The following is a 12,488-nucleotide window of genomic DNA, read 5'->3' on the forward strand; positions in this document are numbered from 1 at the left end:
CACAGCCCACGCGCGTCAGAGACAGGACCGCCCCCTGGTGGATAAGGGAAAACCTTACCAACGTTTGGGAGGAGAGCAAACCCGGTACTTGGCCAGTAACTATTGCTTAATAAAGACTTCATTCCAGTGATGATGGAGTGGAGAGACGCAGTATTTACAAGGTCGGTACGTAACCAGGAAGGCTTCTGGGAAGAGGTGTCACTTAAGGGGACGTCCCATTTCCGGAGTCACTTACGCTCCCTATTTGTTTATCAGTAAAATAAAAGATCTAACCTATGGAACCTTTCTGATCCTAAATCCCGTGAGTAAGGGGGAAGGAGAGCAGGAATGCATTTTAGGCATAGCAGGAATAAAAATACGGAGAATTGGAGCCTGTAAATTAGAACAGGACAGTTTCCTTAAGGGACAAAAAAAAAATAAAGTTGGGAAGGTCGTGTAAATTACCAGACTATGAAAGGTCTTGAATATCGAACTTTACTCGGGAACCCAGGAAGATTTTTGCCCGGTTTACAATTTAATTTTTTTTTTTTAATCAGAGATTAATTGAGGCCCCTCCCAGTTCAGTAATCCGAGAACTACTCAAATTCTTCAGTACGGACTACACTTCCCTACATGCTGCGCGGCCACCTCAGTACTGCGCACTCTTATGACGAAAATAGTGTCCGCGACGGGAGGACGCTATGGCTGCGCGCTTTGTCTTCGGACTTCCCTGGACCGTGGGGCGTTTACGTGGATCGTCTTTTCGGGGTCTCAGCGCCCCTGGTAGCCTGTGTGTTCGGGGGTACGCTAAAAAACCGGGTGAGTTGGCCCGGACTGGGCCATAACATGTCGGGGGGCCTGCTCTGACTTTGCACCGACGCGTGCGGGAGGACCGGGACTACGGCCGGACGCACTGGGAATTGTCAGCTCAGTGCGCAGGCGCTGGTTGTGGTCGCGGGTCGCACTCGCTCGGCGCACTACGCAAGCGCTGGCTGTGGGCCTTGGGCTGGGGAGAGGGACGTGTCAGAGCTCGCCTTAGCTGGCATTCGCCCGCGCGCTTTTTCCTCTCAGTTCTCCTTTCCTCTGAATTGAGGCTTTGACTTCGAGAAGCGAAAGAGGCCTAAGGAAGGAGATACACTAATCAATCATTTAAGCATCTGGTATACAGTAGGAGCTTAATAAATGCTTGTTCCCTCCCCTCAATCTGCAAGCATTTAAGTGCCTACGGTTGGGAGGTTGGAAGTGTCTGATGGCAGATTTGAACTCAGGTCCTCCAGGCTCCAGGTCCAGCTTGCTCTGTCTACTTCACTGCCTAGTGTCAAAGCCACTCAGGACTGTATGGGTTGACAAACACTGTAGGACATATCGAATAGTCAGAATTTGAAGTGGCTCTGGAGATCATACCGTTCACCTTGCAGAAAAAGTTGTTGAAGTTGCCCCATAACAAGGAGGTGATGTAGATGGAGCACCAGACCTAGAGGCAGGAAATCCTGAGTTCCTGGACCAGTCACTTAAGCCTTGGTTTGCCTCAATTTTTTTTAGCTGTAAAGTGGGGATAATAACATCGACCTCCAAGACTTATTATGAAAATCAACGGAAATAATCATTGTATAGATCTCAGTGCATCACTGCACTGCTGCATAAATGCTTGCTATCATTATCATCCACCTTATGCTTGCCGAGTGAAGGTGGGGGGAGAGTAACTAACCTTTTCTAAATTTGGCCGCACTTCTAAATCACTATTGATTAGAGAAAAACAAATTAAGATAACTCTGAAATAGCACTACTCACCTCTCAGATTAGCTGACAGGAAAAGATAATGATGAATGTTGGAGGGGATGTGGGAAAACTAAAATACTGATACATTGTTGGTGGAGTTGTGAATAGATCCAGCCATTCTAGAGAGCAATTTGTAACTATGCCCAAGGAGTTATCAAACTGTGCATGAAGAGGGGACCCCGAAACTCTAAAAATCCTTGAAGGAGAAAATCTCCTTCAACTCTGCCTCAATGAGGGACCCCACCCAAAGGACAAACAGTTTCTTGTTATCTAGGTGGGATCCTTTCAATCCTGAAACTCTTTGGATTCTATTCAAATCTCAGCCCAAGCTGATGAGCCAACTTGGGCTGTTCCAGACCTCACTAAGACACTCAGTATAAAAGAGCCAAATTAAAGTTTTCTCTTTGCAGAGGTTCTAAACGTGCCAGCTATGCCATGCTTGGGATGCCAAGGAGCTTCTGTCCACTGATATATTCTTTTCCACTGCCATCCTCTCTTTATCCTCACTTATTTCCCTAACCAGACTTTATGCCTCTCTGTCGGGATTTCTTACCTTACTCCCCAATCCCTAAATTAAACTTATTTTATCAATCTAGGTTTTGGGGTTTGTAAATTCCTTTACATAGAATATCTGTGCTGCCAGAAGGGAGTCCCCAAAACTCCCTACCCTTGCGCCAAAGGGGGTGAGCCAAACCTCTCCATTTGGTTCCCTGAACCCCGAACCTTCCACTAAACCTTATCATTTAACTCCCTGACCACCAGAAACCCTAATCTCATTTTGGCTCTCTAAATCTAAGCCTTATCATGCATACCCTTTGATCCAGCAGTGTTTCTACTGGGCATATATATATATATAGGAGGAAAAGGGACCCACGTGTGCAAAAATGTTTGTGGCAGCCCTTTTTGTAGTGGCCAGAAACTGGAAACTGAATGCATATGAGAATGGCTGAATATGGTATATGAATAGTATGAAATACTTTTGTTCTGTAAGAAATGACCAGCGGGATGATTTTAGAGAAGCCTGGAGAGACTTACATGAACTGATGCTGAGTGAAATGAGCAAAACCAGGAGATCACTATACACGGCAACAACAAGATTATAAAATAATTCTGATGGACGTGGCTCTTTCCAATAATGAGATGATTGAGGCCAGTTCCAATGATCTTGTGATGAAGAGAGCCATCTGCACCCAGAGAGAGATTGTAGGAACTGACTGTGGATCACAACATAGCATTTTCACTTCTTTTATTGTTTGATTGCATTATGTTTTCTTTCTCATTTTTTTCCTTTTTGATCTGACTTTTCTTGTGCAGATAAGATAATTGTATAAATATGTTTGGATTTCATATGTTTAACATATTGGCTTATTTGCCATGTAGGGGAGGGAAAGAGGGGAAGAAAGGAAATTTAGAACACAGGGTCAGTGTTAAAAAATTATCAATGTATGTTTTGAAAATAAAAGGCTTTAATAAAAAAAAAAATTAAACTTTGCAGCACTTAGCACAGTGTCTGACCCATAGTAAGTACTTAATAAATGCTTCTTAACTTCTGTAACTTCTGTCCTGGGATATTCTGGCATAGTGCTGAGTTGAGCTATCATTCTCTTCACAGGGGTAAAAGGAGGCAAAGGCAAAGGGTTACCCGCAGAGGCCCTGAAGGACCCAGATGTGTGTAAGGACCCAGTAATGCTCACTACTCACGCCATGGGGGTCAACATCTACAAAGAGGGTCCTGAAGTGGCCCTGAAGCCAGACTCAGAGTATCCCGACTGGTGAGTCAAGAGAGAGCCCCATAAAAACCTCAGAGAAATGCCTGTTACTTACTTGGTACCTGAAAGCTGGAAAAATCACTCATAGTTGGATGTTGTTTCCCAACCTCAGCCTTCTGTCTTCTACTTCTGCACAGATTCAGCTCCCACTTCAGTCCTGCAGTGTACCCTCTTACCTCTTAGTACGAGCTTAATAAATGTTTATTGAATTTAAAAAGAACTTTTTGTTTCCTTCAAGACTCATTTCCAATCCGGTTCCAAAAGGAAAGGCATTGTGTAACAAGTAGCTCCTGAGCTGAGCCTTGAAGGAAGCTGGGGAATTGTAAAAAGTGGAGATGAGTAAATTGTAGGCTTACTGGGTAAATAGCCTTTATAGAGGCCAAGAGAGGGGAAGTGGAAGACTGGGAACATGGAGAAGCCAGTTTGGCTAGAATATTGAGTGAGTGAAGGTGATGGGTGGAGTTCCCGTGGCAGTCAGAGAGTTGTAGAAATCCCCTTCATGAACCTGAAGAGTTTTAAGTAGCAAAAATGGAAGTTTATTGTTGGATGAGAAGTCAGCTTTACTAGAAAAACTAACTTCTTCAATGGCTAAGTCCTGTTAAGGAAATGGAGTCTGGCACTGAGAAGAGAATGTCTTCTCAACGGACAGGAGTGCTGGCAGGCAGCTAGGTTGGGGAAGGTGTTTGGGGGTGTTTTATTTATCTTTGTATTCCTAGCACTTGCAAAAGCAGAGTTCTTTGCAAATAGTAGGTACTTAATGGTGATTTGTTGATTTGGATTAAAGATCTCCTATAGCAGGTGGGACTTGAATAGGAGCTCAAAGGATTTGGATAGGGGATAAGAGCAGGCTTTGTCCTGGGATGGATAGAGAATTTTGATTAAGGAGGTTGGCTGGGTTGGGGTAGTGTAGAGCATTGACTTGTGGAAGACCTCAAATACTTGACTTGGTTTTTATCCTATAACACAAAGATTAACAAATGAAAGTCCTGGGGCCAAATATAGCTCTTGCTTATTTTTTGTAATGCTGCAAGTTAAGATTTGTTTTTTCCATTTTTTAGATAAAGCTTTATTTTATTTTAAATGTAAAAAATCATTCTTAGATGGGGATTTGTCTTCTCTTTGCTGTAGACTATGGGGAGCCATGGAGTATTATTGGTCAGGTAGTGATTCCCTTTTTTTCCTCAGGCTTTTTGAAATGAACCTGGGGCCTCCCAAGACACTGGAGGAGCTGGATCCTGAAAGCCAGGAATACTGGCGACTCCTGCGCAAACAGAACATCTGGAGGCACAACAAGTTACACAAGAACAAGAAACTGTGACAGAGGACATCGTGGACAGCATCCCTATTCCTGTGATGGGATATCCTCTGGGAACCCCTCACTAAACAGGGCCCCTCCTCAGAACAGCACTGTGGGGAGCAAGGGAGGAGAGGGCCAGAGGCCATAGAGAAAAGGGTTTTCTCCTAAGAACTCTGTATTTTTGGGGGGGCGGGGAGAGAGCAAGAAGTGGAAGAAATAGCTCATTCCCTTATATTCTTGGACTATAAATCTTCAGGTCCCCCTCTCATTTTGCTTTCTGAGGTTCCCAGTAGTCTCTTGTGCTGAGGCTGACTGAGAGGGACCTGGGGCCAGGCAGGTGAATAAAAACCCTCCCAATACTTTCTTTGGGAGCAGAATGACATCTTTTCATAGTATCCTCTCTTGTGACCCTTAAGTTTGGAAGTGGGGAGATCATCTACCATGGGGAGTTCATTGTTCTAGTTTATAGAGAACTCATAAGAGTAGGGGGAGAAATGGTGAAACAGCCCCCTCCCTTCTGCCTCTGCTTCTCCAAAGACCCCATTCTCTTGTTCCCCTGATGAACCAACCAACTCCAATTTCCCTGGAGTCACTTGTACTTAAGGGCCCTTTGACTCATGGGGATGTGATGTTTTCCTGGGGAAATATGTGGTTGTGATGAAGTTCAGTGCCCTTCAGTTCCCGGTCAGGGAACCAAAAATGAGGTTCGAGGCAGGGCAGAGAGTTATGAGAACCCCTTCTGGTCAGCATAGGTCCTTTGTAAATGAATTTGCAAACCAGAAAAGTTAGATTGCAAAAGAAGTTTATTGACACTGGAAAGCTTTTGTAGGCTTAGTGGCAAAGTCCCAACAGAGAAGTAAAAGTCTAGCAGAGAAATCCTGATAGAGAGGTAAAGAGGGATATAGTCCTGTTAGGGAAATGTGTGAGAGAGACAAAGAAAGATTAACACTGAATCTCTTCTCAGTGGGCAGAGAGTCCCTCGTAGGCAGCTATGCCAAGGGAGGGCCCTTGACCTGGCATGATTCCTGCTTTGGACCTCTGCAAGGAATTGAGCCCACTTGCCTCTTTTTAGCTAACCAAAGTTTTAGAAACTTTGGCTAGAGACTGAGGCAGTTTGAGTTGAAATCAAACAGAGATCTTCAGGAATTTAATGGAAAGTTTCCATTTGAATGAGTGTCCTTGGACTGGTCTCCAACTCAATAAAGGTTGAAATATAGATCTCCATCTTGGGCTAAGTAGTAGTGGTCCTGGACTCAACTAAGTCCCACCAAGATTAACAGAATGAAAGCACTTTATCTTGATTCCCTAGGATGGGTCTCTCATGGGAGAGCTTCTTCAAGGGTTCAAGGAGGTTCTCAAGCATTCTCCCCCAGTCGAGAGAGTTTCGGGGTTCCCCTCGGCATTTGGGTTTAATAATGCTGAAACTTAGCTGGCATGTTGTGAGGTTTAAACCTTTCAAAGACCTAATGCCTTATTGCAGTTAGTCTTCCTAATAGTGCTATTTGATTAGCAGAACAGGGATTCGTAAAGGGCTGAAACTCTTAAAAGGTATGCTTGAATCAGACAATGGAGCACTTAAGGCTAATTATCTATTGGACAATAACTCTATTAGCATATGTTTGGAAAAATAGCCCTTCTCTCTATTCTGTGCTGGCTCAATCTTTTGGTGTATACAGATAATCCTAGGAAAGATTAGAGGGTAGAGTAAGAAGCCAGACACACTTTGCTGGAGGATGAGGAAAAGGAAGATTGGTGGAGAGCTTTTTTTGTCCATCTCCTTTACTTCTCCCGCTAAAGACCAAGGACTTTTTCTTATCCTGACTTTGGCTGACCCTGAGGCATCCAGGGAGCTAGCCCAGACAGGCATTATTATTCCTATTTTACAAAAAGGGGGGGAAATCCAATAATTTATTGTGCTGCTACTTATCTCCACATGCGGCATTTCCTAGGATGCGATTGTGCTATCTTACAAGTTTTCTGGGCCCCATTGGACCCCAGAACTGAGGGGTCTCTCTCTGAAGTCCCTCAGCCTCTCTCCCTTGTCCAGGAAGTGGAGTCCAAGGAAAGTCCTTCACCTGAACCAGTGCCATTAAGGGAAAATGGTGTCTTTACTGCCCTGCTTTCCATTCTTCCACCCTTCCACCTAGGCTAGGTGGATGGAAGTGAAAAGGTTGATGACATGAAAGATGACAGGGTTGATAAAGGGACCAGTATTCCCAAGGCCCTGCTGCTTTGCCGAGATCAAGGCTGTTAGGGGTACATTCAAATTCATGGGCTTTGTGCCTAAGGAAAGTCCGTGAGAGGGGTCATTTGGAATAGAAAAACTAGCTACTTCGAGCCTTATTGTCCCTTCAAAGAAGTAAGTACAAGCTTGTCCCTTTTCCTGCCCAAGTCTCAGCAATACAACTTTTCCAGCTGGCACCAAGTTCTTGCTTTTGTTTTCCCTAGCACTCAGTCAATCAATTAGCATTTATTTATCAAGTGCTTACTAACTAGTAGACACAGTGATAAGTGCTGAGGGTTTTTGTTTTTTGGGTTTTTTTTAAGTAAAAATATAGTTCCTGCTCTCAAGGAACTCACATTCAAATGGGGGAGATCACATGCAACTAGCTATGTAGTATAGTATATGTAGGATATAAATTTGCATATACTCAGGTAATCTTGGAAGATACCATTGGAGGGGAGAAAAGACTTCTTATGGAGGGCAAGATTTGAGCAGAGTCTTGAAAATCATCAAAATGAAAAGACCTTAGCATAGTGCCTGGCCCATAATAAGCACTTATTAAATGCTTCTTGACAGACTGCATATCATTAGAGAAATTGAAATATCAACCCCTCCCAACCTTTTCCTATTTTCTAGACCCCTCCCCTCCTCCCCCCTCCCCCCCCATTAATCAAACAAGTATTAAGCTGGTCATCATCCCTGATAGTTATCATGATTTCTGAAGGGTGGTAGTTTTCAAACTTAGGAAAGATTCATAACCATTAGGTAGATAGCTTTTCTTCCCTCACTCCTTTGGACTTTCTCTGTAAAAGACTAGTATCTTAAGTTTCATTAAGTGAAGCATTGTGTCCAACTCACAGGAGATGATAATCATACTGTATGGGTCAGACCCCATCTGGAGTAGTCATGTGTTAAAATCTGGACACCACATTTTAGGAAGGATAATGATAAACAGTTTTGATCAGCATGGTAAGAGAACTCATGACCATACCAATTGAAAGCTGGTTGAAAGTACTAGGGATTGTTTAGCCTAATTGCAGGAAGATTTGGTGAGACATAATCACTGTCTTCAAGTATTTGGAGGACTTGGATTTAGAATTATTTCTGTTTTGCTTTGCTTCAAAGAGCAGAGACAGGAATCATTGGTGAAAATTGCAAAGAAGCAGATAAAGACTTTTTAAGGAAAAATTTCATGCTAATTATAAGCATCAAAAAAAGTGAGCTGACCTGTGACATGTAGCAAATTTTCCCCATTGATGGAAAATTTCAAGCAGGGGCTTTATGCCTCATTAAGTTTTGTGGAAGACAAATTGGACTGTACTCTGAAGTTTAGGCACAGGCTTGCCAGAAACAAATTTATTAATTTATTCTTATTATAATGTAAGTGTTTTTTTCTGCTTAGTTATTCAGTCCTATCCAATTTTCTAACCCCATAGGCTATAACTTGTAGCCCAAAAACCACAGTTCCATATTGCTACTAGAAAATCCATAGCTTTGACTATATGGACTCTTATGGGCAAGCTGATTATGTCTCTTCTTTTTAGTATGCTTCCCAGATCTGCCATAGCTTTCCTTCCAAGGAGCAGGTGTCTTTTAATTTTATGGCTGTTATCTCTCTCTGAAGTGATCTTTGAGCTCAAAAATATAAAATCTGCCACTGTTTTCCGTTTCTTCTTCCTTGCCAGGAACTAATGGGACCAGTTGCCAAGATCTTAGGATTTTTTTTATATTAGCTTCAAGCCAGCTTTTTTTCCCTTGCATATTTTAGATTGTTGATATTTCTTCTGGCAACCTTAATTCTGGTTTTTGATTCATTCACCCTGACATAATGTTTTTTTTTTTGTTTTGTTTTGTTTTTGTATAAAAGTTAAATAAGATGACAATATACATCCTTGTTGGATTCTTTTCCAATCTTAAAACCAGTAGGGTTTTCATGTTTGTTTCTAATTGTTGCCTCTTAGCCCAAATAAAGGTTGCTTAGAGACAAGATGATCTGGTATTACCATCTCTTTGAAGACTTGCCACATTTTGTCAGGATCCTTACAAAGGGTTTGATGTAGTGACACAGAAGTAGGTGTTTTTGTGGAACTCTCTTGCTTTCTCCACAGTCATTGAATACTGACAATTTGGTCTTTCGTTCTTCTGCCTCTTTGAAAACCAGCCTTCTCTTCTGGTAATCTTTACTTCACATATTGCTGAAACCTTAAGAGTAACTTTGCTGGTGAATTGTTTAATAATTTGAACATTCTTTAGATTTAGGACACAAGCTGATCAGTTTTGGCCTCTTTGGTATCAGTAGCTGAAGTATAGATTTATAATCCTGTGTAATCCTGATATAGATATATAGATGTGTGTGTGTGTGTGTGTGTGTGTGTGTGTGTCCTGGTATATAGATGTGTAATTCTGATGTTGAATAGTTTCCCTTAGATTCAAGTAGAGATTATTTCTAAAAACTGCTTTTTTTTCACCTTTTTATTCACCTATTTTATTTTATTTCATTTCTTCTAAGGGATTCCTGCCCACAGTGGTATATAATAGTGATCACCTGAATGAAATTTGCCCATTCCCATCTGTTTAAGTTCATTGACATCCAAGATACTGATGTTTAATCTTTCCATCTTTTATTTGACCACATCCAGCTAGCTTTAGTTCACTTACTTTCTAAGTCCCTGTGCAAGATTGATCTTTATAGCATCAGACTTTCCTTTTATCACTACATGGATCCAAAGCTGAGCTTTCTTTTGGCTTTGACCCAGCCACTTCATTCTTTCTGGAGCTATTTGTAGTTGTTTCTCCACTCTTGCCCAGTAACAAATTGGACACTTTCCAAATCAAGGGGCTCATTTCCCAGTGTCATCTGCTTTATCATTTTAATATTGCCTGTGGGATTTTCTTGGCAAATTCACTGGAGTAGTTTGCCATTTCTTTTGCTTAGAGAAATGTCTGGATTGGCATGTATCTCCTATGTCCACTGATAATACAAATTATTTTAAAGTTCCACTTTATAAGATTTTTCATTTTTATTGAGTTTTTTAATTTAAAAATTTTTAACAAAAATCCAATTTCTTTCAAGTTTGCCCTTGAAAAAATGAAAAGTAAAACCTTTTAACAAATATGCATAATCAGGCAAAACATATTCCTGTATTGCCCATGTTTAGAAAATAAATGTCTCACTCTTCACCTTAAATCAGATTCCTTAATCAGGAGGTAGGCAAATCAGGAGGAGACATGATTAAACATGGATCCTCTGGAATCCTGGTTGGTCATTGTATTAATCAGATATCTTAAGTCTTTTAAAGTTGTTTTGTCTTCATAATGTTGTACAAATTTTTCTCCTGCTGTTCACTTCATGCTACATCATTTCATACAAATCTCTGAAACTATTCTTCTATTCATCATTTCTTATGGCCCTAAAGTATTTCATTACATTCACATATAATTTCATTCCCCAATTGATAGGTACCTCTTAGTTTACAGTTCTTTGCCACCACCAAAAAAAAACAAAACTGATATATATTTTTTCATAAATACAGGTCATTTTCCTCTTTCTTTGAGGTGTTTATGGTTGACTTTCCCAGGAGCCCTCTTTGGCTTTGTTGACTATCACTAGGGACCAGAGTGATTCATACTCAATGCCATTTACCAGTTTTTGCAAAGGGACAACATATTCTCTCCTACTCATCTCAATCTCTGGGAGAGTAGCATCAAAACTTAGCATACTTCCTACATAGCATCATACCAAATACATTCCAAATTTGGTGCACAGCTGGATGAGCCTGCATGGCAGCTACCTCTGGGTTAGGGTTTCAAAAGTTATCTCTTGCTACTCTAAGGATTTATGGTGCATTAGCTGAGAAACCCAGTGTGGATTCTGGCTCCTTAATTACTGTGACTTGATCTCCCAACCTTTTTAAAAACTTCCAAGGTAGATAGGGATTCTCATCATACCCCATGAATCACCTAATTAAGAGTGAAGGGAGCTAAAGCTGAATGGTGATTTTGAATGCTTTGTGACCATTCAAAGAGATTCCTCTGCAACATTCAGTTGCCTGCCCTTGGACTCCAAACCGTCTCTCCCAAGGTGTAAGTTTGCCTTACAACTCATCAAAGTGACTCCTTGACATCCATCCAAAGCCCTGCACGAGAATCAGACCATCCTTACAGTTAACATGAGGGGAAGTAGAACCACAGAGTTGCCTTAACAAATATTCCTTTAATTAGTGAATGTATGTATTTCAGTCACAATTGAGCAAGGATATAGAATTTATATAATAGTTTGCTTTTGATAACACTATTAGACTTCTTGAGCCAGTTGATTAGCAACCATTTCTTAAGCACACTTACTGTGTTATGCTAATAGCTGGATATAGTAAGAAAGCTAAAAGGCAGTTACTACTCTCATGGAACTCATGGCTCTTAGTTTTATCAGTCAAGAAAGCTCTTTTCCCTTGTCTTGTCACTGCCCTAGTTACTTCAGGAAAGGGTCCTTTCTGAACTGTTGCACCAAGCATGACTATAAATTGAGTAGAACTGTTGAGGGTCAAAATATAAAAAGCTTTCTCACTGTTAACCTCTGCCTTGAACTCCAACTCTGTCCAGATAGGGAAGGGTAGGATCCCTGCTGTTTCCAACAGTGGATGAGTGCAAAGACTGGGGGATACACTCTGTGCTCAGTAAAGGATTTAGGATCTGCAACAACCAAGGGTAGCTTCCTGAAAATAAGCAATGTGGTAACATAAAGCAAGCCAAGTTCTTTCCACCTCATTGACTTCATTGTCCCCAACATCATCCCAGAAGAGGATGGCAAAAGCTTTTCTCCTAATTAGTCAGTAAGTATGTAATTGGGGCCAACTCAGATCCTTCAGCTTGGACAGCTGGTATGGCAGCAGGAGTGATGAGGTCTGGACTGGAAGCCAGGAGGCCTAGATTCTATATATTAATAATGTATCACTCTAAAGTTTGGGTTACTTTGAACCTAACAGCATCACTTTTTGGTGGATCCTACAAGTGTTACTATCTTGCTCATGTTCTAGATGAGGAGTAATACTCAGATTAAATGTATCATCCATAATCCTATGGTTAGAATAGGAAGTGGGATTCTGATTCCAGTCTCTGCTGACCAAATCCAGCACATGTTCCTTTGTGCCATGTTCCTAATTGATACACATTTAGGCAAATTACCAACTTCCTTTCAGTTCCCATTCTCCAAGTGGTGGCTATATGGCACCAAGTACTTTATGCTGCCCCAACATTTTGCCAATTACCCAACTTCTCCATTTTTCTTTTTGTTGCCATTCTAGGAAGCCTGATCTTCTCATGCACCTTTAAGACTTTTGAGATGGGAAGTTCAAGATGGAAAGGGTCTATTTTGGGGGGGACGGGGAGGGAATAAATCTGCCTCCTCCTCCTTCCTTAGTGCCTGAACATGTTCCCAGAAGTA

At 41.4% G+C, this 12,488-nt stretch overlaps 1 protein-coding gene across 1 annotated transcript; it reads left to right on the plus strand.

The window, feature by feature from the left end:
* The first annotated feature begins 625 nt into the window (after positions 1 to 625).
* MRPL54 (mitochondrial ribosomal protein L54) lies at positions 626 to 5,206 on the plus strand. The gene is made up of 3 exons (XM_074307759.1): positions 626 to 798; positions 3,371 to 3,530; positions 4,713 to 5,206. Exons 1-3 carry the CDS (start codon positions 681 to 683, stop codon positions 4,843 to 4,845), a joined length of 411 nt encoding a protein of 136 aa, XP_074163860.1. The 5' UTR covers positions 626 to 680; the 3' UTR covers positions 4,846 to 5,206.
* The last annotated feature ends 7,282 nt before the right edge of the window (positions 5,207 to 12,488 follow it).

Source organism: Sminthopsis crassicaudata, chromosome 1, assembly GCF_048593235.1.
Source record: "Sminthopsis crassicaudata isolate SCR6 chromosome 1, ASM4859323v1, whole genome shotgun sequence".
Classification (NCBI taxonomy): Eukaryota; Metazoa; Chordata; class Mammalia; order Dasyuromorphia; family Dasyuridae; genus Sminthopsis; species Sminthopsis crassicaudata.

Excerpts from the sequence above, each read along its gene's own strand:
- MRPL54 (XM_074307759.1), top strand. The coding sequence starts at position 681 with ATGGCTGCGCGCTTTGTCTTCGGACTTCCCTGGACCGTGGGGCGTTTA. Across the intron at positions 799-3,370 it reads GGGGTACGCTAAAAAACCGG|GGGTAAAAGGAGGCAAAGGC; the intron begins GTGAGTTGGCCC and ends TTCTCTTCACAG. Across the intron at positions 3,531-4,712 it reads GACTCAGAGTATCCCGACTG|GCTTTTTGAAATGAACCTGG; the intron begins GTGAGTCAAGAG and ends TTTTTTCCTCAG.